Genomic DNA, 26,453 nt, shown 5'->3' on the forward strand with positions numbered 1-26,453 from the left:
CATGGCTAAACCTTCATTGACTAGGTATTTTCCTCCTTCCTTGATGATCCAGGATGTAGCAGTATATGCCCAGATCAGGAAGTGTAAAAGCTGAAAATGGAGTTGGAGACAGAAAGTCCAATGTGTTGCTGGCCACTGTGGTGTCACTGCTCCCGATACAGGTGTAACCTGAGTCTCCCGCTTGGGAGCCAGAAATCAGCTGAGAAGAGGCCTCTGGAAAGAGGCTGCCCTGGCCCAGAAGGGTGGATGAAGTAGGGCCTCAGCACAGCTCATCCTACCGAGCAGGCCGGACCCTGAGTTCCTGGCTTGCACTGAAGGGTCTGGGTAAGTCCCTTCTGTAGCACCTCAGAAGCTCCTTGGGCAACCTGGGAAGTTAGGACAAGAGTTCTGACATTTGACCCTGAGGTGTGAGGAGAGTGCTTTGAGAGAGAGGATGCTGAATGCGAGTGCCCTGGTTATTACCTCCTGGCAGCCTCCTAACCTCACCTTGACTCTGCCATGTAAAATTGATGCCTGGGCGCAGGGCGCCGACGATGGTCAGATACCGCGGCCTGAACACCCTGGGACCTACATCCCTGACTTGGAGGACCCAGGCCTTCCCTGGGCTTCACCATGAGTCCTGCAGGCCACACAGGGACCCTAACAGACCTAGTCCAGTCTCAGGGTCTGGGCTGCTCCTCCTTCCAGGAATGGGAGTTTGCTCTAGGCGATGGAGGAAGGGTTCAGGAGGCCACTCTGCGTGCTTAGCAGGCTGTGGGCCCAACCCCCCACCCACCATCTTCATCTCCCACGGCCCCAACCTCGTAGGGAGGGCAGGGCGGGGCTCAGGTTCGCAGAGAAGGAGGGCTCGGACCAGCGACTCCAGGGCAGAGGGGCGCGTGCAGGGGTGGGGGGCTGGGTTTGCGAGGAGAGAAGGCCATCTCTTCCCCAGCAGGGGAGCCCCCACCTAGCCACCGGGATCCCACCCTGGCTGGCGCAATCTTTGCGTCCGGATGAGCACCCAAGGCCCCGCCCAACGGCCCGCTGCCTGCCGGGATTTGTAGTTTGTAGGGGAGGGGCCAAAAGGCGCGCGCGCGCGTGTGTGTGCGTGTGTGACTGTGTGTTTGTGAGACTGTGTGTGTAAGTGTATCCGGGGGTCTGTTGTGGTGCTCCCGTCCCCGAGGGCCCTCGGACCTGGGCTCAGCAAAGGTACCACAGGCCGCAGCTTCCGAGACCCCGCCCCGCGGCCCACTGCCTGCTGGGATTTGTAGTTCGTAGGGGTCTAGGGCCCAGGCTGGGGCCGGGTTGGGGCCTTACACGCGGCCTGGCGTGTGGCTGTCCTGCGTCCTCGTTTTTCTCGTGAGCCCTGGATCTGGACAGTGGGCCCGGCGCGAGGCCCGCAACTCCGGCTGGGCTCCCGGTGGCACTTTCTGCCGACCTTGAGATGTACCCGCCACGCCTGCGGGACTGACCGCTAGGTGGGCAAACCGAGGCACAAAGAGGGGCGCGCTCTGGCCGGAGTCGGCCCTCTTGTGAGAATTTGGGCTGGGAGACCCAGCCCAGGCCTGGCAGGCAAGGCTGGGCCAGGCGAGGGTCCTGGGCCCTTTCGGTGTAAGAGTGTGCAAAATAATGAACAGGCCTGCCCAGGACTGGCTCTGCACATTAGCGCTAGTTACCTTACAGGCTTGACTGATCAGATTTTTATTTGGCACCACTACAGAGGGGAGCCCAGGGAGGGAGGAAGTCTCTCGTGACCAAGAAAACCTATGGTCCACCCTGGCCTACAACTCTGCTTTAACGACAAAAATAAACCGAGTTTGGGAGGGGGTGAGGAGGAGGGGTGTTTTGTAAACTGTGAAGTCCAGGTTATGAGTGAGGTGTTATTATCATCAGGATCAGACCTCAAAGCACTGGAGGAAAGGTCTGGGCCTTCAAAAGCCTCACCTCAAAAGGGAGGGTATGGCCGGGCGCAGTGGCTCACGCCTGTAATCCTAGCATTTTGGGAGGCTGAGGCAAGCAGATCACCTGAGGTCAGGGGTTCAAGACCAGCCTGGCCAACATGTCGAAACCCCATCTCTACTAAAAATAGAAAAAATTACCCGGGCGTGGTGGCACGTGCCTGTAATCCCAGCTACTCGGGAGGCTGAGGCAGGAGAATTGCTTGAACTCAGGAGGCGGAGTTTGCAGTGAGCCGAGATGGTGCCACTGCACTCCAGCCTGGGCAACAGAGCCAAAAAAAAAAAAAAAAAAAAAAGAGCTGAGATAGCTGTTTGCATGTGAAAGGACTCACAGCTGGCACTAGCATGCGGTGATAGTGGGGAGGGCATGGACTCCCACTACATGGCTCCCATCTATCCTCTGCCGCTTACTAAGTGGGACCTAGAACAAGTGATTTTGACCTACTTTATCTCTCTTTATCTCTGTTTCCTCATCTGTCAAAGGAGGATAATAAGAGGATCCATGTTAGAGAGTAAATGCGAGGATTAAATGAGAAAATCATATCAAGGATAGCACCTGGCATATAGTGGCAGCACGCAATAGTGTTAGCTGTTATGGTGTTGAGTACCCAGTGTGACGCTGGCTGTACAGGGGTAAACTTGTCTTCTGGGGGACTAGTCCCCCCATCCCAGGCACCTGGTGCCCTCCCCAGGCCACTCATGCTGTACTGGACAGTCCCACTTTCCCAAGAAGTCACAAGGAATTCCAGCATGTCACTGTTCTGGTTGCCCCTGAGCACCTAGCAGTGATTTAAGAAAAGGCAAAACCAAAGTTTTGGTTTTGAGCTTTATTCGGAAAATATGGCCACCCAGACCCCTGGCCATTCCCCAGGGCCTGTGAGGTGATCCAGAAAAATTCATTTGCAAATCAAATTTAATGGCTAGAAGCATCCTGAATCAATGTCTTCAAATAAATATTTGGGGCTGGTGAGGTGGCTCACACCTGTAATCCCAACACTTTGGGAGGCCGAGGCAGGCAGATCACCTGAGGTCAGGAGTTCGAGACTAGCCTGGCCGAAATGATGAAACCCTGTCTCTACTAAAAATACAAAAAAATTAGCCGGCATAGTGGCGTGCGCCTGTAGTCCCAGATATTCGGGAGGCTGAGGCAGGAGAATCACTTGAACCAGGGAGGGGAAGGTTGCAGTGAGCTGAGATTGTGCCATTGCACTCCAGCTTGGGCGACAAGAGTGAGACTCTGTCTCGAAAAAAGAAAAAAAAAGGAATATTTGGGGGAATTTTGATGTTAGAATTGAGCATTGCAAAAGATCCCTGTCAGTCCCCCGTGATGAGGAAATGCAACTACTCAGCCTGAGCTGTGCCTCTCGGTTGGAGTTAGAGGAGCCAGAAGGGACCCTTCGAGTCTAGTGCTTTCATTCACAGATGGGAAACTGAGGCCCAGAGAGGGCCACATGGCAGGGTAGTTAGAAGACAGGTCGAGAACTTGCTAGGAAGAATCTTTTGCAATTTCAGAACTTCTCAGCACTGGAAATGAGTCCATACCCCGAGTTTATGGGCACAGAAACAGAAAGCTGATTGTCCTGGACATCCCCAGACCTTGGCCAGAGTCCAAGCAGCTAAGCCCAGAAGCCAGTGTCCAGTGCTTCTCTCTCCTGGGTTTCTTCAGCCAGGTGTTCATCCTAGAAGTAGGAGTTTATTAATAATGGTGATGGTACCTTGCATTGTCCAGGCCTTCATTCTTTTTGCAGATCCTCCCGGCTGGGCACAGTGGCGCACTCCTGTAATCCCAGCACTTTGGGAGGCCGAGGCAGGAGGATCACTTGAGCTCAGGAGTTCAAGGCTGCAGGGAGCTATGATCATGCCACTGCATTCCAGAGCCTAGGTGACAGAGTGAGACCCTGTCTCTTAAAAAAAAAAGAAAAAAGAAAAAAAGCAGCCTTTCGTTGAATCCTCACAACCTTCCAAGGTAGGAGGACTGGGGCTTCTGTTCTCGTTTCACAGATGAGGAATCTGTGGCTAGGAAGTCTTAAGGGATTATCCCAAGGCAACAGAATCTGGGCAGTATTAGAATGTGGGGGTTTTGCTGTCTAATCTGTTAATGCATTCAGTAAAAATTTTTTTGAGCGCCTATTACCTGCTGGGCGCTATGCAGGGTGCTGGGATTGCAAGGATGACTTGACACGGTCCCTGGCTAGAGGTGCTAACATTATGGCGGAGGAAGCACATGGTGGGGAGGGAACTTTGTGGTGTGATAGAAGTGTTTTATATCTTGGTAGGGATGTGGGTTACATGGGTGTTGCATCTGTCAAAACTGATTTAAATGTACACATGATTTGTGCATTTCACTATAAATTTGACCTAAGCAAAACAAAACAAAAACTGAATGCTCTGGAAGGACTATGCCTGGGCACAACCTTGGAGAGGCCTAGTTGTCTGGAAGCAGGCCAGGTTGCCCATGGATCCAAATCCACTTTTGCTATCGGGTGTGCCTGAGAAGTGTTCCCATGGGGGTGTAGATGCAGGTGGTCCAGTGGCTTGATGTCCAGAATACCTGGGGAGCACTGCAGAGGGAGTTTCAGAGGAGGGATATTTAAGCTGAGTCTGCAGAGTGAGCAGAGTTGGTCAAAGGAAGGCAGATAGTAGGCAGCGGGAGGTGGTTTCCGAGGACTCCTTGCTGGAGTGTGCTTGTCTGAGGTCACCCAGATAGAAAGATTGTTTCCTTACCCCAGGCCCCACCCATGGACTTCAGAGAAACTCATTCTGGTTGGGATTTTTGAAGCTGCCTCCCACAAAAGTATCTTACCACTGTGTCACAAGGCCATGGCCTGATCCTCATGCTCTTTGTCAACTGACATCTCTCATGGGTTGGCTATGCCACATTCAGGAGCCAAGGCGGAAGTGTGGACCCATCGCTGTCCAACACATTTCCAGAAGGCCTGGCCTCCTGGTGCAGATGCTTGCTGGCCTGTTTTCCTCTGAATAAAGAAGAGAAGGGTCAGGTGTTGCAGGTCAGATCAGCCTGGTTTAGAATCCTGGTTCAGCAGTTGGGTGCGGTGGCTCATGCCTATAATGCCAGCACTTTGGGAGGCCAAAGCGGGAGGATCACTTGAGCCCAGGAGTTTGAGACCAACCTGGGCAATAGAGTGAGACACAGTCTCTCCAAAAAAAAAAAAAAAAAGTTTAGCTGGGCGTGGTGGCACATGCCTGCAGTCCCAGCTACTCAGGAGGCTGAGGCTGGAGGATTGCTTGAGCCTGGGAGGTTGAGGCTGTAGTGAGCTGTGATCACACCACCGCACTCCAGGTGCCGCGACAGAGTGAGACCCTGTCTCAAAAAAAAAAAAAAAAAAATCTTAGTTCTGCTACTGAACTAGCAGTATGACACTCTGGACAAGTTAGTTACCCTCTCTGAGCCTCCCAAAGACTTCATGTTTCCAGCAGGAATAATGATAGTAGATGTGAGGACGCACCAAGCACATAGTAGGCTCTCACAGAACAGTAGCTGTTCACAGGGTGATTGAGGCCTGGGGCCTAACGATTGAATGGAAGTGAACACTGCAATTCTCTCGCAAAGTTTACAGCATAGTAAGCTTGTCCTTAGCTTCCCCTATACCCTCCTTCCCACGCCCAATTCTAGGACCCTTTCGGGCGCCCCAGCCTCCCATAGGGGCTCCCTGCCAGCTCAGACCGGCCGGGCCCCTCCCTCTGACTCACTGGGGGCGGCTCCTGGCCGCGCACCTCCAGGGGGCGGGGGGCGGCTGAGACAGCGCCCAGAGCCTCGGAGCAAGGCGTTGGCAGGCAAGTAGTGCGCTTCGGGGTCCGGTCGCCGGGGACCTGGGCTCCTCCTGTAGGGGTCGAACGGGCTTAGCCGGTTCGGGGGCGCCCCGCTCCCTCCTCTTCTCCCACAGCCGGGGGCCTCTCTTAGGGGCGCGCCGTCTCCTGGCTTCCTGTAAGAAAAGGCGGGAGAGGGTGGGTCCGTGCTAAAGAAATACTTTATTTTACTTCATTTGGGACAAACTAAGCAGTAGTGTTCAGGGGAGACCACAAGGGTAGGAACACTGTGCGTCTGGTAAAAAAACTAGTTCTAGAGCGTCGTTACCAGATAACTCATTAGCATGTGCATTGAGTTCCTAGCCGCTCCCGAGAGTCCTAGGCTGAGCGACCGGCCCTTTTGTTTCGCTGTTGTTGTTGTTTGTTTTTTGAGACGGAGTTTTGTTTTTACTGCCCAGGCTGGAGTGCAGTGGCGAGACCTCGGCTCACCGCAACCTCCGCCTCCCGGGTTCAAGCGATTCTCCTGCCTTAGCCTCCCGAGTAGCTGAGATTATAGGCGCCCGCCACCACGCCCAGCTAATTTTTGTATTATTAGTAGAGATGGGGTTTCGCCACGTTGGTCAGGCTGGTCTCGAACTTCTGACCTCAGGTGATCCGCCCGCCACGGCCTCCCAGAGTGTTGGGATTACAGGCGTGAGCCACTGCGCCCAGCCAATTGTTTCGCTGTTAATGTGTAAACCTCTCCCCTTTTTTCCTGGGGTGATAGGAGAGGCTTTAGCCTAGAGAGACTGAGTGTGAGGAACAGTGATTCCCATTGATCCTTGTTCCCTCCGTGGGTCACAGAGTCCAGAACTTAAGAGCCACCCAAGGTATGCGCTGTCGTGACCAAAATCTATGAAGCTTTCCAGCGTTGGGGCTGGGGATGGAAATAGGAGAGTGCTCTGTGGTTTAACTTTCTTTCTTCCTGTGGAGAAACCGGGAGCTAGGGGAGTGGCCAGGCACATTTCTACCTCCGGTGCTGCTGGCACATTGCAAACTAAAGGGAAGAGAAAGAAGTCTGGGTTTATCGAGCATGTATTATTTGCTCATTAATCATAGGATCTCATTTCATCTTCACATTTAACTGTATGCACGTGTTACAGATTGGGGCACAGGGAGGCTCCAGGAGGTTAAGTCACTTGCACAGCTAGTAAGGAGCCAAATTGTCTAGCTCTTATCACTCTACCAGGTTAACCGCCCAGCCTGTGGTTTTGTGGGGACTAGGCCCTACTGGGATTCTCACCCAGACTATCCTTTTTTTTCTTTTTTAAACTTTTAAGTTCAGGGGTACATGTGCATGTTTGTTATATAGGTAAACTCGTGTCATGGGGCTTTGTTGTACAGATTATTTTGTCTCCCTGGTATTAAGCCTAGTACCCATTAGTTATTTTCCTGAATCTCTCCCTCCTCCCACCCTCCACCAAACTACCCTATTATTATTGTTATTATTATTATTTTTTGAGACTGAGTTTTGCCCAGTCACCCAGGCTGGAGTGCAATGGTGCAATCTCGGCTCACTGCAACCTCCGCCTCCCGGGTTCAAGCGATTCTCCTGCCTCAGCCTCCTGAATAGCTGAGATTACAGGCGTGCGCCACCACCCCCGGCTAATTTTTTGTGTCTTTAATAGAGATGGCGGTTTAACCATGCTGGCCAGGCTGGTCTCGAACTCCTGACCTCGTGATCCACCCGCCTTGGCCTCCCAAAGTGCTGGGATTACGGGCGTGAGCCACCGCGCCCGGCCCATATTACCCTATTTTTAAGCCTGGCAGTTTGGCCATGGAGACACTTGGATGCTAGCTACAGGCCATGTTCTTTGGGGAGAACATTTAACTTCCCGTCTTGCTCTAGTGAAATTTTATCAATTTCGTTTCAATGAGAAACATTCATCCAGTATTGCTTTTTTTTTTTTTTTTTTGAGATGGGGTCTTGCTTTGTCTCCCAGGCTGGAGTGCAGTGGCGCCATCTCGGCTCTCTGCAGCCTCCGCCTCCTGGGTTCAAGTGATTCTTCTGCCTCAGTCACTCTAGTAGCTAGGATTACAGGCACCCATGACCATGCCCGGCTAATTTTTGTATTTTTAGTAGAGACAGGGTTTCACCATGTTGGCCAGGCTGGTCTTGAACGCCTGACCTCAGGTAATCTGCCTGCCTCAGTCTCCCAAAGTGCTGGGATTACCGGAGACAGCCACCATGCCCAGCCTATCCAGTACTGTATTTTCTCCAGACTTTTCCCACGCAGTCAAATAATGAGGTTTTGTTTGAAGGTCTGCTAATTAGGAAGATTTGTTCCAGATTTTGCTCCAGGGTCCCCAGGCCTTGACCCTGAACCTGGAGCCTTGTCTCAAGCCAGCCTGCTGACCAATACCTTTCCAGGACAGGCCGGCCAGGTTCTGGGCAGAGGAGCCACGCTTGTGTGGCTGCATAACTGGGTGCTCAGTTTCCCCTGGAGCCTCACTGAGTCCGCTCATCCTTCCCCCAGGGATTCAGAAGGGAATGGGAGCCTCCCTTGCAGGGGCTTCCACTCCCTGTGTGTTTGTGGGCAATCTCTTGTGCTCTCAGGACCTCGGTGTCCTCCAGAAAGCCAGCGAGTTGGAGGTGACATGCTCTAGGGTCTAGTGACTGTGATGTAGGCAGGATAGTTGCCCTGGGTCAACCCAGGATGGGCTGTCTCTCAGAGGGCCCAGAGCCCAGAAGTCATGATGATAAACATCTGGTGAATGAGAAGCAGACCAAAGGGTAGAGACCGGAGAGGCATCAGCATGGCATGCGGAAGATGGCGAAGAATGTTTTATGGCCTCAGCCATTCCCTGAGAACTGAGCTTAGCCAGGTGCAGTAGCCCACGCCTGTAATCCCAGCACTTCAGGAGGCCAAAGTGGGAGGATTGCTTCAGCTCAGGAGTTCTAGACCAGCCTGAGTAGCAAGACTCTGTCTCCAGAAAAAATAAAAAAATTAGTCGGGCGTGTTGGTGCAGGCCTGTGGTGTCAGCTGCTCAGGAGGCTGAGGCAGGAGGATCGCTTGAGCCCAGGAGTTCAAGGCCGCGGTTAGCTATGATAATGCCACTGCACTCCAGCTTGCGTGACAGTGAACCCTGTCTCAGGAAAAAAAAAAAACAAAAAAAAACAAAAAACTGATCTTAAAAAAAACCAAATACTTGCATTCAGGGCAAGGAGAAAGACAAACTGAGGGAGGAGGAAAAAGTAATGTGAAGCCAGTGACCCTGCCCAGAAAATGTGACTAACCCAGCAGCGGTGGGGGCTGTGCAGCGCCTGCCCCATGCCCTGAATGGAGAACAGGGCTTTCCTTGCTGGTCTCAGACTCAGAGATGCCCTCCCTGATTTGCCTTGGCTGTGTCCTGCAGCGGGCTGAGGCCACTGTGGTGGGGCTGTGTGGACCGCCAGCCTCCCTGTGGGCCCCTCTGAGGAGACGGCCTGGCATACCCACTGCCCACCCCAGTGACTGCTCTTCTGCTTCAGGCCTGCTGGCCTCCCAGCACTGCCTTCCCCTCCCTGTCGGGGTACATTGCCTCCACACCGGCTGGGGAAGGAGCCCAGGGGTGGGGCTGGTGGGTGGGGCTGGTGGTTGGGGCAGCCAGAGAAGTAAGAGGGAAGTGAGAAGCCGGGTGGGGCAGTCTGGAAGGAAGACGAACCTACGAAGCAGGAGTAGGAGGAAGAAAGGAAAGTAGGAGTGTTGAAAGGTGAAGGTGGCAGGGTGGCTGCCAGCGCAGCTGGCTGGTACCGTCCTGGGTGGGCAGGTGAGGGCTGGCTGTGGTGGCCTGGGAACAGAGACCCACATTTCTGGATACCACTTTATGCCAGGGTGGAGTTCCCCCAGCCTGCTGTCCTGCCAGCCTTATGCCAGGGTGGAGTTCCCCCAGCCTGCTGTCCTGCCAGCCTTATGCCAGGCTCCAGGCACCTGATCTGATGGCAGCTGTGAAGCTGCCCAGGAGGATGGGTGGGCTGTGCCCACGCTGCACATGGAGGAACTCTCGGGTCAGGGCTTGTCCCAGCTGTGCCAGACCTCCTGACAGAGGCCACCACACTGCTCCTGAAGGCCCTCAGCCAGACTGGAGGTGAAATCAGATTAGAAGCTGCCTGTCCCCAAGACAGGACTGTGGTGTGATGCTATTTGGGTGGGAGTGGCTTGGGGAGGGGGCAGGGCAGTCCTAGCCATTTGAATTCAAATGCAAGTGGCACATTTGATTATTTTGCAAACTCTGGAAGACCTTGGCTGAGGGTCTAGGTGGACTGTCTGAGGTAGGAGGTGGGGAGGGAGGAAGTGGTGGACCCTGGGGAAGGGTAGGAGACCTATTTGGTATCAGGGGAAAAACCATTTGGAATCCCCAAATGAGGCCTCTGGACCTAGATTCTGAGAATGCCATGTCCCAGGCTGGGAGATTCAGTTTGGTTTCGAGGGTGGGCACCTACCTCCACCAGGAGAAGTGGAGGTGCTGTTTCATTTCACACCTAGGGGCAAGCAGGGACTGTGAAGGGAAGAGACCTATTAGGGGTCAGTGGAATCAGGGTCTGAGGAAGGCAAAGGTACCACTGGACCCCGGCAGGATTTTTGTCCCTCTGATGGCTGTCAAGTCTTTCCTTAAAGGTGTGTGTAACGGTGACCTCCTCTCCGAGGTCCCCCAGTGTGTCCTCAAAGACAGCCTAAGTCAGGACCATGGGACAGCCAGCAGGACTTGCGTCCTCCCCTCCCCCAGCCCCATGGCAGTCTGGGACCCCTAGCCCCTGCTCTCTGCCTCCTGGGGCTGCTCCAGCCTGTCCCAGCCTTTTGAAATCCTGGGCTATCCCTTAGGTGCCACCCCAGTCTAATAATCAGAGCCCAGCAGGTCCAGTTAATCAAATGCATTCTTTGAGCACCTGAATGAGGTTCCAGCTAGATCCAGAGGCAAAATACACTTCCTGCCCTAAAGGACCCTATAGTGTAGTAGTGGAGGTGGGTGGGTCCATAACTCACCACACTACGGCAGAGTGGGGAAAAGTAAAGGCTTTAAGAGGTGTAGAAGAGGCTGTTTGGTAAGGTGGTGAGTTTCCCATCACTGGAAGCCTTCAAGAAGAGGATGGTAAGGGATGCTATAGAAGAGATTTCTGCACTATGCGTGTATGGGTATGTGTAGGGCGGTGCAGGCAGAGCAGGACTAGATAAGAACTTTAGCGCTTTCTTTTTTTTCTTTTATTCCTCCCCCCCGCCCCAGCTCCCCTCTTCAACTTTAGCAGTTTCTAATGCTGACATCTGTGATTCTGTGACATTCCCCACTTAGAGGAAGTTCGTCTGCGGTTTCACTGGGTATGATGGCTCCCTTGTTCACTGCACCCTGCAGCTAAACCATAAAACATGGGCTATTCTTTGTCTCTGTGCATGTCACCCCCAGTGCCAAGCCCCCAGCACAGACGTTGGGTGGAATGGAATAGACTCTTTGCTGGGCTGCTTGAGGAACAGAGGCATCAGGTGTGTCCTTGCTCCAGTTGAGATGTGAAGCAGCCAGGTTATGCTATAAAACAGGCTAAAGTATGTGCTCCCAGGGGAGAGGGCTGGGAGAACTCCCAGAGAAGGCGGAGGCCACTTAATATCCTGGAAGTTTCCTTGGACAGCTGGGGCTTGATACGGGCCTGGAAGGATAAGGGGGCTTTTGTGTGTGTGTGTGTGTGTGTGTGTGTGTGACAGATTCTTGCTCTGTTACCCAGGCTAGAGTGCGGTGGTGCCATCTCGGCTCACTGCAACCTCTGCCTCCCGAGTTCCAGCAATTCTCCTGCCTCAACCTCCTAAGTAGCTGGGACTACAGGCACGCACCACCATGCCTGGTTAATTTTGTATTTTTAGCAGAGACGGAGTTTCACCGTGTTGGCCAGGCTGGTCTTGAACTCCTCACCTCAGGTGATCCACCCGCCTCAGCCTTCCAAAGTTCTGGGATTACAGGCGTGAGCCACTGTGCCCAGCCTAGGATGAGGGGGCTTTAATGGATGTAAGGGTGAACATGGACACTGAGGAAGCTCAGGGAGCTGTGGGCTTGGACAGAGGGCTGGGATAGGGGAAAGAATGAAAGGCCAGAGGTCAGGGTGGACCCTTCCCCAGGAGAGACTGGAACAAAAGGTCTCGGGACAGAGATCTAATGAGGCAGCAGGAGTTTCAACCCTGACCAAGCATTAGAGTCATCTGGAGCTTCTCAAACACTGACATCCAGGCTCCACCTAGAGAGTCTGGTTTTAATGAGTCCAATATGGAAGCTAGACACTGGGGTTTTTCTTTCTTATTTTTCTGTAAATTACTTTTTTTTTTTTTTTTTTTTGAGACAGAGTCTCACTCTGTCACCCAGGCTGGAGTGCAGTGGTGTGATCTCGGCTTACTGCAACCTCCACCTCCCAGGTTCAAGCAATTCTTGTGCTGCAGCCTCCCAAGTAGCTAGGATGACAGGTGTGTGCCACCACGCCCAGCTAATTTTTGTATATTTTGTAGAGACAGGATTTTACCATGTTGCCCAGGCTGGTCTTGAACTCCTGAGCTCAAGCATTCCACCTACCTCAGTCTCCCAATGTGCTGGGATTACAGGCATGAGCCACCATGCCTGGCTGGCATTGGGGTTTTTCAAAAGCCCCCAAATGATTCTAATGTGCAGGTGAGCATTTGACACTGTTCTGGACAGAATTCACTGGCACTACTACCATCACTTTGAACATATGTTCAAAATATGGGTGATCAAGCCCCATTCCAGACCTGTGGAATCAGAATCCCCAGACCAGGGGCTTGGGCACTGTTAAAGAAAAAAAATAAGGCCCAGGCGCAGTGCCTCACGCCTATAATCCTAGCACTTTGGGAAGCCAAGGTGGGCAATCACTGGAGGTCAGGAGTTCAAGACCAGCCTGACTGACATGGTGAAACCTCACCTCTACTAAAAGTACAAAAAATTAGCCAGATGTGGTGGTGCATGCCTCTAATCCCACTACACAGGAGGCTGAGGCAGGAGAATTGCTTCAACTCAGGAGGCAGAGGTTGCAATGAGCTGAGACTGTGCCACTGCGCTCCAGCCTGGGCAGCAGAGTGAAACTCTGTCTCAAAAAAAAAAAAAAGAAAATTACTAAGAGGAAACATCAAGGGTAAAGAGATTCTGGCTAGACTGACCTAACAGGATTCCTTTTTTTTTTTTTTTTTGAGACGGAGTTTCGCTCTTGTTGCCCAGGTTGGAGTGCAATGGCATGATCTCAGCTCACTGCAACCTCTGCCTTCCGGGTTCAAGTGATTCTCCTGCCTCAGCCTCCCGAGTAGCTGGGATTACAGGCATGCGCCACGAAGCCCAGCTAATTTTGTATTTTTAGTAGAGATGGGGTTTCTCCATGTTGGTCAGGCTGGTCTCAAACTCCCGACCTCAGGTGATCTGCCCGCCTTGGCCTCCCAAAGTGCTGGGATTACAGGCATGAGCCACTGTGCCCGGCCCCTAACAGGATTCTTGCTGAATACAGGCCAGAGTGATCAGACATCACTGGGGCGGCGGGGGCAGGGTGTTGAGGAACCCAATCAGATATCCACGATTATCAGATTGACCAGATATCAAGGGTAGGGGGTTCTAGGTAAATGGCCTTAGCAGGGTTCTTTTGCTAAAACCGGATTTTACAAGCACACAGATGGGCCTACGGGGTGGCTCAGAAGCCTAGTTAAAGTTTGGCCAAGCAAAGAATCTTTGTCAGTACTGACATTTTAATAAGGTCCCAAGGTCATTCTAATGGGCAGCCAAACTCCTTTCTTTTCTTTTTTTTTTTTTTTTGAAACCGAGTCTCACTCCATTGCCCAGGCTGCAGTGCAGTGGCATGGATCTTGGCTCACTGCAACCTCCGCCTCCCAGGTTCAAGTGATTTCCGGATAATTTCTGTGCTTTTAGTAGAGACGGGGTTTCACCATGTTGGCCAGGCTGGTCTCGAACTCCTGACCTCAAGTGAACTGCCCACCTCGGCCTCCCAAAGTGCTAGGATTACAGGCGTGAGCCACTGCACCTGGCCTGCCAAACCCCTTTCATCCAAACCCTGATGTGGCTCTCTGGCATGTGGGCTGCCTGATTTTGAGTTAAACACAGAATGAAAAATAGTAAAGCTGACAATTGGCGCACTCCGTGTCTCATTCTTGAGCGCTCCCTGATGGCTTGAGCTTGGGGCAGCCACTTCACCAGCTCAGGCCTGAGTCACAGGCTGGGCTGCCTGTTGCAGGGGATGTGGGCACAGCATGTGATCCTCTGTGGGATGGAGAAACGTTAAAGTTTCCCTCCGCAAACCTCTGCTCTCTGCATCTCCTCTTCCGGAATCGTGGTGCCAAAATATGCCTTCCACTATTTTGTAGGTTGGGAAAGGAAAAGGAAAGTCATAATTCACACAGCATTTCACATCCATTATCACTGCCCTTGACCTGTCCCTCTTTGTTTCCTACTCAGACTTAATACCTTCTGCTCTGTCATCTGCCTTCCCCCTACCCCTGACTTCCCTGGCCCCTGCCAAATATTGCACTTCCTGATCCTGCTGCCCCAGCCCCCAAGAATCTCCTAATGGTGCCAACTTGCATTTTTACCCTCCAATTCCCCAAGCCCTTACCCTGTGCCACTGGGGCTCATCTTACACAAACTCTGTCCGAATGGATGCACAGCATGAATTGTATTATGTACGAAGTGCATGCTGGCTCTGTGATCTCTGCATTTTGAGCCAAAAAAAGAAATCCTCTAGTGATGGGAACCTATGAAAGTGACAGTGAGTGGAGCCGTAGCTGTTGCATTTTCTGAATTTTTTAAAAAGATAATATCTTTTTAAAAAATACTTGTGTTTAGCATTTTTTCCCTTGAATGACTTTTGTCCAGAAAAAGTGTTCATCATTCTGGCATTTGAGGGAAGCTGGACATACAGAATTGATAGCTGATGCCTGGGAGTGGGTGAAATTTCTCAGGGAGGGAGTTTAGAATTAGAGCAGCCATTAAATATAATGTTAGGTGAAGGGTTTTTGTTTGTTTGTTTGTTGTATTTTAATAGATGCCTTTTTAACAGGTTAAGGAAATTTCTTTCTATTCCTAGTTTGTGGGTAAAAAAAAAAATTTTTTTTTTTTTTTGAGAGGGGGTCTCACTCTGTCATCCAGGTTGCAGTTCAGTGGCATGATCTTGGCTTACTGCAGCCTCTATCTCCTGGGCTCAAGTGATACTCACTCCTCAGCCTCCTGTCATCCAGGTTGCAGTTCAGTGGCATGATCTTGGCTTACTGCAGCCTCTATCTCCTGGGCTCAAGTGATACTCACTCCTCAGCCTCCTGAGTAGCTGGGATCTGGAATTACAGGCTTGCACTATCCCATTTGGCTGATTTTTATTTATTTTATTTATTTATTTTTTTTGAGACAGAGTCTTGCTCTGTCACCCAGGCTGGAGTGCAGTGGCACAATCTCGGCTCACTGCAACCTCTGCCTCCTGGGTTCAAGCAATTCTCCTGCCTCAGCCTCCCAAGTAGCTGGGATTACAGACGCATGCCACCATGCCCAGCTAATTTTTGTATTTTAGTAGAGACAGGGTTTCCCCATGTTGGCCAGGCTGGTCTCGAACTCCTGACCTCGTGATCTGCCCACCTCGGCCTCCCAAAGTGCTGGAATTACAGGTGTGAGCCACTGCACCTGGCCTTGGCTGATTTTCAAAATTTTTGTAGGGTTGTGGTCTCCTTATATTGCCCAGGCTTGAAAAAATTTTAAACTAGGAATGAATGTAGAATTTTGCTAAATGCTGTTTCTGCATCTATTGAGGTGATTACACATACATGTTTGTTACTGGGTGTATAGCATTGATTTTCAAATTTCGGTGTGTTTTTTTTTTTTTTTTTGCGTTGTGAGCGGCTTTATTTATTTATTTTAAATTTATAATGGACAGATAATAATTGCACATACTTAGCAGGTGCAGTGTGATGTTTTGTTGTACATATGCAATGTATGTGTATATATTGTATAATGATCAAATCAAGGTAATTAGCATATCCATCACTTTAAACATTTATCATTTCTTTGTGATGATAACATTCAAATCCTCTCTTCTGGCTATCTTGAAACATACACTGCATTATTATTAGCTATCGTCACCCTGATTTTCAGATATTAAACCAACCTTGCATTTCTGGGATAAACCTCATTTGGTCATCATGGTTTATTTTTTATATATTATTTGATTTCATTTGCTAAAATTTTGTTAATTTTTTTTTTTTTTTTTTGAGATGGAGTCTCACTCTGTCACCCAGGCTGGAGTACAATGGCATGGGCTCAGCTCACTGCAGCCTCTGCCTCCTGGGTTCAAGCAATTTTCCCGCCTCAGCCTCCTGAGTAGCTGGGACTATAGGCATGTGCCACCACACCCGGCAAATTTTTATATTTTTAGTAGAGATAGGGTTTCACCATGTTGGCCAGGCTGGTCTCGAACTCCTGACCTCATGATCCACCCACCTTGGCCTCCCAAAGTGCTGGGATTACAGGCATGAGCCACCGTGTCCAGCCAAATTGTGTTAATTTTTGTGTGTGTATGTTCATGAGAGATACTGATCTGTAATTTTCTTTTTGCATAATATATTTATCTGGTTTTGTTATCAGGAGAATGGTGGCAGCATAGGATGAATTGAGAAGTGTTCTGTCATCTCTTTTTTTGAAGATTTTGTGTACAATTGGTATTATGTCCTTTTTAAATTTTTGGTAGAAATTACCAGGGAAGCCATCTGGGCTTGGGTTTTTTGGGGGGGGGAATGAGTTTTTTACTACAAATTTATTTTCTTTAATAGATATGGCCACTGTTCAGATAATCTGTGTCTTCTTGAATGAGCTTTCATAATTTGTGTCTTTGAAGGAATTTGCCCATTTTATATAAGTGGTTGAATATATTGGCATAAAGTTTTTATAATATTCCCTTTATCCTTTTAATATCTGTAAAATCTGTGGTGATCTCACATCTCTCATTTCTGTATTGATATTTGTGTTTTCTCTTTCTGTTAATCAGTTTGTCTAAAGATTTATCAATTTTATCGGTTTAAAAAAACAACTTGCCGGGCACGGTGGCTCACGCCTGTAATACCAGCACTTTGGGAGGCTGAGGCGCGTGAATCACCTGAGGTCAGGAGTTTAAGACCAGCCTGGCAAACATGGTGAAACCCTGTCTCTACTAAAAATACAAAAATTAGCCAGGCGTGGTGGTGTGGGCCTGTAATCCCAGCTACTTGGGAAGCTGAGGCACCAGAATCACTTGAACTCATGAGGCAGAGGTCGCAGTGAGCTGAGATCACGCCACTGCACTCCAGCCTGAGTGACAGAGTGAGACTCTGTCTCCAAAAAAAAAAAAGCCAACTTGAGGCCAGGCATGGTGGCTCATGCCTATACTCTCAGCGCTTTGGGAGGCTGAGGTGGGCAAATCACTTGAGGTCAGGAGTTCAACACCAGCCTGGGCAACATGGCAAAACCCCATCTCTACTAAAAATACAAAAATTAGCCGGGTGTGATGGTGTTGCCTGTAATCCCAGCTGCTTGGGTGGCTGAGACCGGAGGATTACTTGAACCCAGGAGGCGGAGGTTGCAGTGAGGCGAGATCGCACCACTGCACTCCAGCCTGGGCAACAGAGTGAGACTCAGTCTCAAAAAAAAAATTCATTGCTCTTCTCTCTTGTTTCTGTTTTCTGTTAATTTCTGCTTTTATTTTAATTTCTGTGAGATCTCAGCAGACGGAAGACCCTGGCCCAGGGGTCAGAGACCTTATTTCCATGAACCACTCACTAGCTGTGTGGCCTTGGACTCATTTCTGAGACTCATTTTCTTTGTCTGCATAATGGAACTAGGGCTCCTAGAGGTGGAGTAGTTGATGAATATGAAAGTACTTGGCCACTGGAAAGGGCCTCTCCAGCCCCACGTGAGAGGTCCTTTTTGTGGCATTTGTAATAATAATGGCTTCTTCTTTCTTTCCAGATCTGAAGACAGCATGTACACAGCCATTCCCCAGAGGTAAGCTGCATGCCCCATCTCCTTTCACAACTTCCCCTTCTTTACCTCCAAGGGCTGCCCCTCCCCACTGCTCTCCTCATCCCCAGACTGCAGTCGCCAGGCCTGCCCAGGGCTGTGCTTGGGCAAGTGGGTCCAGGCTGCTGTCAACCCTCTCTCTTCTCGCAGTGGCTCTCCATTCCCAGGCTCAGTGCAGGATCCAGGCCTGCATGTGTGGCGGGTGGAGAAGCTGAAGCCGGTGCCTGTGGCGCAAGAGAACCAGGGCGTCTTCTTCTCGGGGGACTCCTACCTAGTGCTGCACAATGGCCCAGAAGAGGTTTCCCATCTGCACCTGTGGATAGGTAAGGGGATCTGGATGGGGGAAGGTTGGGCCCAGGAAGGGGAGGGAGGGGGCTGGTATGGATCACAAGGGCCTTGCCCTGCCCTCTCCCACTTGTCCCAGGCCAGCAGTCATCCCGGGATGAGCAGGGGGCCTGTGCCGTGCTGGCTGTGCACCTCAACACGCTGCTGGGAGAGCGGCCTGTGCAGCACCGCGAGGTGCAGGGCAATGAGTCTGACCTCTTCATGAGCTACTTCCCACGGGGCCTCAAGTACCAGGTCAGAGCCTACCTCCAGGCACCCCCACCCTGCAGCTTCCCTCAGAGCCAGCCCTGCTTCTGGCTGGTTCTTACCCTGCAGAAGACCCGGGTGCCTTTGGAGCTGGGTCCCCACCTTTCTGCCCGTCTCCCAGTGGGATGGGGTGCAGAGGGCTCTGGGTCTCCTGTCAGTCCACTCAGATGGGCCGTCTGGGCTGCAGGAAGGTGGTGTGGAGTCAGCATTTCACAAGACCTCCACAGGAGCCCCAGCTGCCATCAAGAAACTCTACCAGGTGAAGGGGAAGAAGAACATCCGTGCCACCGAGCGGGCACTGAACTGGGACAGCTTCAACACTGGGGACTGCTTCATCCTGGACCTGGGCCAGGTGGGTAGGCTGGCCAGACTGAGCACTCCGTATTGGCACCATCCTTTACAAGGACAGAGGGGCAGGAGGCCAGGAAAGAGGGAGAGAAGCTGAGAAGCCGTAAACCCATTCCAAGTCAGATCACTCTGACCATTGGAGAATGTCCCTATATTTGTAAGGACTGATGCCAGCCTCCTTCTGCCATCTAGACATTGCCTCTGATGCTCTGGAGCTTTTTCCCTCCTCTTGGAAGCCTCTGAGTTCACTGCCTGCCAGACCATTCATTAATTCAGTCATTTATCTCTTCGTTCAGTGAATCTATGATGCTCTCTCTGAGCCAGCACAGGGACAATAAAAGCTCGCTCTGGGGAGGGAGCCAAGATAGGCCAGTCACTTGCCATAACCTGAGGCAGGATGTGATGAGGGCTTTAAGGGGGACAGCTGCCATGTGCTGGGGGGGGCTTGGGGCAGGGAGGGGCCCTCTAGCCTGAGCCGAAGCCAGTTGTCCCAGGGAGGTGACATTGGACTAGACCTATAGGAGGGGAGATGCCACTCCAGGCAAAGGGAGAAGGTGAGCTGAGCCACCAAGGTGGGGAAGGGTGCAGACATGCACACACCAGGGGTCTAGTGAGACTGGGACCCGGGCTGGGGGACGGGAGCAGGGGGAGGGAAATTCCTAAGCAAGGTGGAAGGTGAGCCCTAGGTCATGAGGAGATTGGCTGGCTGAGGAGTATGGGCTGCGTCTTGTGGCGCTGAAGATTTGGGGCAGGGAGATCAATCCAGGAGCTCTTGGTGAGGAGGACTACACGTGCTGAGACAAGGAAGGGGACAGGTGAACAGACCTCGCCATTACCAGAAAAGGAGAGGTGACAGGGGCTCTGCCTGGCAGGGCAGTGGGTAGAAGTGTGAGATGCTGCGCTCAAGGAGCCATTCAGCCATTCACCCATCCAGTCCTTCACTCAGTCAGTCAATATTTATTTTGCGCCTAAATCCATGCCGGGCTCTGTTTTAGCAGTGGGCCCACAGCGGTGAGCAAAGCCAAACAAAACCTTCATGTCCTAATGAAGCTCACCTTCTAGTAGGTGGAGATAGGTGGTTAAGAGACGTTTAAACATAGGAGATATGTGATGGGAAGAAAAATAAAGAGGCGCTGGGCGCGGTGGCTCACGCCTGTAATCCCAGCACTTTGGGAGGCCGAGGTGGGCAGATCACCTGAGGTCGGGAGTTCGAGACCAGCCTGACCAACATGGAGAAACCCCATCTCTACTAAAAATATAAAATTAGCCGGGCCTGGTGGCACATGCCTGTAATCCCAGCTACTCGGCAGGCTGAGGCAGGAGGATCTCTTGAACCCAGGAGGTGGAGGTTGCGGTGAGCTGAGATTGTACCATTGCACTCCAGCCTGGGCAACAAGAGCGAAACTCCATCTCAAAAAAAAAAAAAAAAAAAGAAAAAGAAAGAGGCTTGAGCCCAGCGGTTTGTAACCAGCCTGGGCAACATAGTGGGACCCCATTTCTACAAAAAATTAAGAAATTAGCCAGGCATGGTGGCAAGTGCTTATAGTCCCAGCTGCTTAGAAGCTAAGGTGCAACGATTGCTTGAGCCCGTGACGTCAAGGCTGCAGTGAGCCATGATCACGTCTTTGCACTCCAGCCTGGATGACAGAGTGAGACCCTATCTCGAAAAAAGAAAGGAAGACAGATGGCAGGTGGGCAGAGAAACAGTTGCAGAGGGTGGTCGTGGGCATTTTCAGAGAGCCCTCTGCACTGTGCTCTGCCTTCCTGGTTGTCCTGCCTCAGGGACAGTTCAGAGAGGAGAGAGGGAGAGCTGTGGGCCCTTCTCTGAGCTGGGGAGCAGGACACAGGCATCTGGCTCTGACCTGGACTTTCCTGCTTCCCTGCAGAACATCTTTGCCTGGTGTGGTGGAAAGTCCAACATCCTGGAACGCAACAAGGCGAGGGACCTGGCCCTGGCCATCCGGGACAGTGAGCGACAGGGCAAGGCCCAGGTGGAGATTGTCACTGATGGGGAGGAGCCTGCTGAGATGATCCAGGTTGGGGAACATTGGAGTGGGTGGCTGGGAGCCTCTGCTTGAAAGTGGCCAAGAGAGGTGGTGATGAGCTGAGGGCTGAGGGTGGCCGGTGGAGGGTGGCAGGGGCCATCTGGTGTACTGCCTAGGGCTGTGGCCAGCTCACAGGGTGCCCCTCTGGGTAGATGCTCGTCCTCGAGGCTGAGCAGCCTGGCTGGTGGGGTGGGCTGGACTCAGCCTTCACTCACCTCACCTCTGCTGGGTGCCCTAGTGCAGGGCGCAGTTTGCCCCACCAGAAGCAGTGGCCCTGGGCATGATGGGCTGGGAAGTTCCAGGGCAGGGGTCCCTATAAACCTGGCCTGCCCCTGCCCCTGCAGGTCCTGGGCCCCAAGCCTGCTCTGAAGGAGGGCAACCCTGAGGAAGATCTCACAGCTGACAAGGCAAATGCCCAGGCCGCAGCTCTGTATAAGGTGGGCCCCCCAAGCCTGCCCTGGGACCCGGCAGCAGGGAGGGTGGGAGCCTGCACAGCACAGCTGCATGCAAGCAGGGTGGAGGGGAGAAGGCAGGGGGAAGGTGGGGCTGGAACCGAGGTGGGAGGTGGGGAGTTATACAGGGCTGGGAGTGAGACAAGGATGGGGAGTGGGCGGAAGGCAGGCCCTCCTGGGGAGATGAGTGCACCTCACTTCCAGCCTATGCTTGGTGAAGGCTTGAAGCCAATGCTGAGCTTTTCTTTCTTGAATTCTGTGCATTTCTTTGTAATTTGGAATCCACCTAATTTCCAAATGGGTTCGGGGCCCCTGTGCTGCAGGGATTGGGGTGATGAGAGGGAGTGGGGCTGCCTGGAATTTGCTTTTCAGGTCTTCACTCTCTTGTCTGCTCCTGGGACCTGGGCAGTGGGCAGCGAGGCACAGTGGGAGGGACCTAGGGAGGACCAGCCTCCCCCTCCTCAGGCTGAGGTGAGGGCTGGTGTGTCGGGGGTGAGATCAGGCACTTTCCCTCCTCCCCAGGTCTCTGATGCCACTGGACAGATGAACCTGACCAAGGTGGCTGACTCCAGCCCCTTTGCCCTTGAACTGCTGATATCTGATGACTGCTTTGTGCTGGACAACGGGCTCTGTGGCAAGATCTATATCTGGAAGGGTACGTGGCTCCTCTGTAACAGCCTGAGATGCCTGTAGCTGCTCTGACCCGGGCAGGCTTCCCTTTGCAGGACTCAGCCTGTCTAGCTGCTTGTAAAAGACAGCCTCAGGAAGCCTGCATGCTTCTGGCTGACCATTTTCTTTCTCTTTAAAAAATTTTTTTTAAAGATAGAGATGGGTTCTTTCTATGTTGCCCAGGATGGTATCAAACTCTCAGCCTCCAGTGATCTTCACCTTGGCCTCCCAAAGTGCTGGGATTACAGGCGTGAGCCATGGCATAGGCCTTGCTATTTTCTTTCTTTCTTTTTGAGAAGGAGTCTTGCTCTGTTACCCAGGCTGGAGTGCAGTGGCGCGATCTTGGCTCACTGCAACCTCCGCCTCCTGGGTTCAAGCAATTCTCCTGCCTTAGCCTCCCGAGTAGCTGGGAGTACAGGTGTGTGCCACCACGCCTGGCTAATTTTTGTATTTTTAGTAGAGATGGGGTTTCACTACCAGGCTGGTCTCGAACTTCTGACCTCAAGTGATGCACCTGCCTCGGCCTCCCAAAGTGCTGGGATTACAGATGTGAGCCACTGCCTCGCCATTTTCTCTTTGCTGTTCCCACCTCCTAAATTCTAGACAATGGCTCTGAAACTACAGCAAGCCTCAGAATCACCCCACGGCCTGTTTAGATGGCTGGGCTCCACCCCCATAGATTCTGATTCACTAGGTCTGGAGTGGGGCAGAACATGCATCTCTAACAAGGTTATGGGTTATGTCTGTGCTGCTGGTTCCAGGGATCACACTTTGAGAACCACTGCCCTAGCCCAGCTCTAGACCTTTGGGGCTTCTGGGACCCCTGATCCTGGGATTCTGTCTCAAGGTTTGACAGAAATGAATTTTAGACAAATTAAACATCATTTTATGCAGTGAGTGGTGAACCTGTAGAACTTGTTTTTCCAAAAGATTCTATCTTCTGGAAATAGAAACACTGTTGGGCAGAGCCTGTTCTGCTTGGTTTGACTGAAAATCAAACAAACTTGTTCTCAGTCTCTGCCTGGGGTCTGAGAATTTTCAGCAATAGCATTTGCTCAACACCCAGTTGTGGGGTCAACCAAGGTGGAGAAAATGCCAGCCCCTAGCCTGGTCAGGAAGGCAGACAAGTAGGTGGGTATCTACAGATAGCTGCTACCAGGCATTTCATAGTATTGCTTCTGAAACTCAGCAGGGATAGAGGTGAAAGGGAGGAGCTGGGAGCAGCAAAAGAGTGGAAAGCGAGAGGCGTGTGCTGCAGGGCTGCCTTTTCTCTCCTGCCAGAGGGCACATATCCCATGGAACCAATGCCAAGCAGAGGGGGGTTCACAGAGGCCCACAGAAGCATGTATAAACCGGAGCAAGGAACCCAACCACTATGGAAAGAGAAATCAGAGGAGAGACAGGAAACTTGGGAGGCCAGGAAGAGAATGATCTCATGGGTAGGGGGGCAGCTGGTCAGTTGACAGAGGAAGGAATCCAGCATATTAATTTCAGATACATTGTAGTTCATGGCATTTTATAGCCTGCCTAGAGAGCCAACCACATCACGGCATCGTTTCGGTATCATTTCCTTGGAAAAATGTCTGGCAGCCTGGGCAACATGGCGAAATATCACTTCTCTACAAAAAAAAACCCCAAAATTAGCTGAGTGTGGTGGCGTGCACCTGTGGTCCCAGCTACACGAGAGGCTGAGGTGGGCAGATTGCTTGAGCCTGGGAGGTTGAGGCTGTAGTGAGCCGTGTTGGTGCCGCTGCACTCCAGCCTGGGCGACAGAACGAGACTGCGTCTCAGAAAAAATAAAAAAGCCTGGAACGAGCAGTTTGAGTTCTCAGGACTGCTAGCAGAAATGACTGGATTACGTGGGGTCTTCATTTTTGTAAGTGCTTAGTTAGCATAACCGTTAGGCCAGTGTAGCCCTGCCGGCATTATGGGAGTAAGTCACCTCTATAATAAATTGTACCCATTGTCTTATTTAGTTTTTCAGAAAAGGCTTGATGAATTCAAGAGGTGAGGGGTCCTAGGGGAAAAGGAGACCTGTGGCCTCACAGTCTGATGCTAGGGTGAACACCTGTTCCCCTCCCTGAAATATTCCAGGGGCCCAGGTCAGAGCAGAGTTTTGCATGATCAGACCCGGGCAGAAGAGGGGTTTTCATCTACCTTGGTGCTGCCAGTTTGGGAAAGTTCTTAAGGGACTGACTCCACATCTCCAAAGAGCCCCTCGGCATTCTTGGGACCCCTGCTCCATTTATTGTAAAAATTGCTGGCTCTTCTGTGGACTCCCTTAAATTTCCTCAAGAAAAATGGGATGGCAGCTAAAGAGGGTCCCTGCTCTTTTTAAAAATCTCCTTCCTATGATCTAGGGCGAAAAGCGAATGAGAAGGAGCGGCAGGCAGCCCTGCAGGTGGCCGAGGGCTTCATCTCGCGCATGCAGTACGCCCCGAACACTCAGGTGAGGAGATGCGCACACCCCCAGCCCTCCTCCTAGGGCTCTTCCTGTGGCCCCTGACCCCTCAAATTGGCCAGGAAAGGCAGGAGAGCCTTGGGCACTGTCAGGAACAACCAGGCCTCCCTCTTAGACCCATCCAGTGGGAAAGCCCATCTCAATCCTTCAAAATGTCAAAATACTTATTATTTTCAAAGAGGATGTTGGGCAGCACTCTCCTGGGTGCCCAGAGAACTGGGTACTCCTCCTCTGGGCCGTTGTCCCTGGCTGGTGCCACTCCTGCCGCAGCACAGTGTCCACAAGTCATCCCGTGGGGAGCTGACAGGGCTCAGCTACCGTTGGTGGCGTTTATTAAACTGTGCACCCACGCCCTTGAAGCAGTCTATTGCCTCAGTCTGTGTCCCTGAAATCTTGGTTCTCATCTCATGGCTCATCCAGGGGAGCTTTCCCGGCCTGGACTGCACATGGATTCAGGCCAGGCGCCCACACCCTCCTCCCCGGCTCTGGCCCCCTCCTGTCCTCCTGGGCAGAGGCAGAGGTGGCAACTTTGTGAACCAGACTTCTCCCCCGCTGTCCCTGCAGGTGGAGATTCTGCCTCAGGGCCGTGAGAGTCCCATCTTCAAGCAATTTTTCAAGGACTGGAAATGAGGGTGGGCGTCTTCCTGCCCCCCATGCTCCCCTGCCCCCCACCACCTGCCTGCTTGCTTCTCTGGCTGCCTGGTCAGTGCAGAGGTGCCCCCTGCAGATGTTCAATAAAGGAGACAAGTGCTTTCCCAGCTCTTTTCCTGCACCACCTGCCCTGGGCTGATTCTCACCGTCACCCACCTATTCACCTGGGTTCATCCCCATGCTGGGGGTGGAGTAGCACACAGATGACAATTGGACAGCCTTGGAGGGGCCAGAGCTGCTTTGCATGACAGAGGAGTCCCAGCCAGGCTTGCAGGGACTGCCATGAACCCAATAGGGAGGTGGCACAGTGCCAGGCCTCAGGATCAGTTGCATCCGGGGGTTCAGTTCAGTCTCACATTCCCAACAGGGAGAAGGTTGTGGCAACGGGCTTGGGATGCAGTTCCATTTAAGGCAGTATTTCTTCAGATGCCCTAAAAAAGCACTGCCAGGCAGCTTCAAGTGACATATGCCCGCTGAGCAAGAGAGGACAGCCTTTCACAATTGTACCAAGCCTGGCTTATTACTTCGTAGGCACATTGCCCTGCATGTTTGGCTGGTGAGCCCAGGGCCACTGCAGGGCTGTGTGAAAAGCACCAGGCTAGCATGGACAGTCTTCAGTCTGGTTCTTACCCTGCCTCTGTGATCCTAGGCAAGTTACTTTCCTTTGCTAGACCTTAGTTCATTCTCTTGGGTAATGAAGTGGTGGTGGGATGTCAGAGGCTAGAGAGCTAAATAGCAGGGAGAATGCAGTAGCCAGGAAGAGGTCCCATCTGAGAAGGCATGCCCAGGGGCCAAGAGCAGGGTGTGAGTGAGCCTGTGTCAGCTTGGACCAGAGGCCGTGAGGCCTGGCAAGGCTGCAACCACCCTGACTCATCCTCACCCCCAGGTCCTCTGGACTATGTGGCTTCTGAGCTCCAGAAATTGGATTCTTTCATCCCAAAACAAAAATTCTGATCAATTGGCAAGTTGAACTTGCTGATTTGTGCCAAGAACCATAGATACCCCAGCCGGGTGCGGTGGCTCACGCCTATAACCCCAGCACTTTGGGAGGGCAAGACGGGCGGATCATTTGTGATCAGGAGTTTGAGACCAGTCTGGCCGACATGGAAACCCTTTCTCTACTAAAAATACAAAAAATTAGCCGGGCATGGTTGCGCATGCCTGTAATCTCAGCTACTTGGGAGGCTGAGGCAGGAGAATCGCTTAAACCCGGGAGGTAGAGGTTGCAGTGAGCCGAGATTGCACCACTGCACTCCAGCCTGGGTGACAGAGACTCCGACTCAACAAATAAAAATAAAAAAGAAATGAGCTCCTCTGTGGATCTGCCTCCATGTCTTCTCCATAGACTTCTTAGCCCTACTTGACAGCCTACACAAAGGGCAGGTGCCAGGGATGGTTTTTTAAAGGGGAGAGAATAAAGGTTGCACTACATTAGTGGTTCTGACAACCTTTGTAGAGACGGGGAGTATTTTAAGTCTCCTATGAAAGGCCTAGC

General features: G+C 51.9%; 1 protein-coding gene across 8 annotated transcripts; it reads left to right on the top strand.

Moving 5' to 3' along the window:
* The first annotated feature begins 1,051 nt into the window (after positions 1 to 1,051).
* On the top strand, positions 1,052 to 25,079 carry CAPG (capping actin protein, gelsolin like). 8 transcript variants are annotated; one of them, XM_055107738.1, is made up of 11 exons: positions 1,052 to 1,188; positions 3,686 to 3,903; positions 17,691 to 17,726; positions 17,892 to 18,064; positions 18,166 to 18,320; positions 18,520 to 18,684; positions 20,567 to 20,716; positions 21,070 to 21,162; positions 21,700 to 21,832; positions 24,207 to 24,295; positions 24,872 to 25,079. In XM_055107738.1, exons 3-11 carry the CDS (start codon positions 17,704 to 17,706, stop codon positions 24,935 to 24,937), a joined length of 1,047 nt encoding a protein of 348 aa, XP_054963713.1. In that variant the 5' UTR covers positions 1,052 to 1,188; positions 3,686 to 3,903; positions 17,691 to 17,703; the 3' UTR covers positions 24,938 to 25,079. The 8 variants fall into 8 exon arrangements, with proteins under 8 accessions (XP_054963713.1, XP_054963712.1, XP_054963710.1 ...); XM_055107735.1 differs by lacking the exon at positions 1,052 to 1,188 and adding an exon at positions 1,235 to 1,457; XM_055107737.2 differs by lacking the exon at positions 3,686 to 3,903 and having other exon boundaries at positions 1,055 to 1,188.
* The last annotated feature ends 1,374 nt before the right edge of the window (positions 25,080 to 26,453 follow it).

This window comes from Pan paniscus, chromosome 12 (assembly GCF_029289425.2).
Source record: "Pan paniscus chromosome 12, NHGRI_mPanPan1-v2.0_pri, whole genome shotgun sequence".
NCBI lineage: Eukaryota > Metazoa > Chordata > Mammalia > Primates > Hominidae > Pan > Pan paniscus.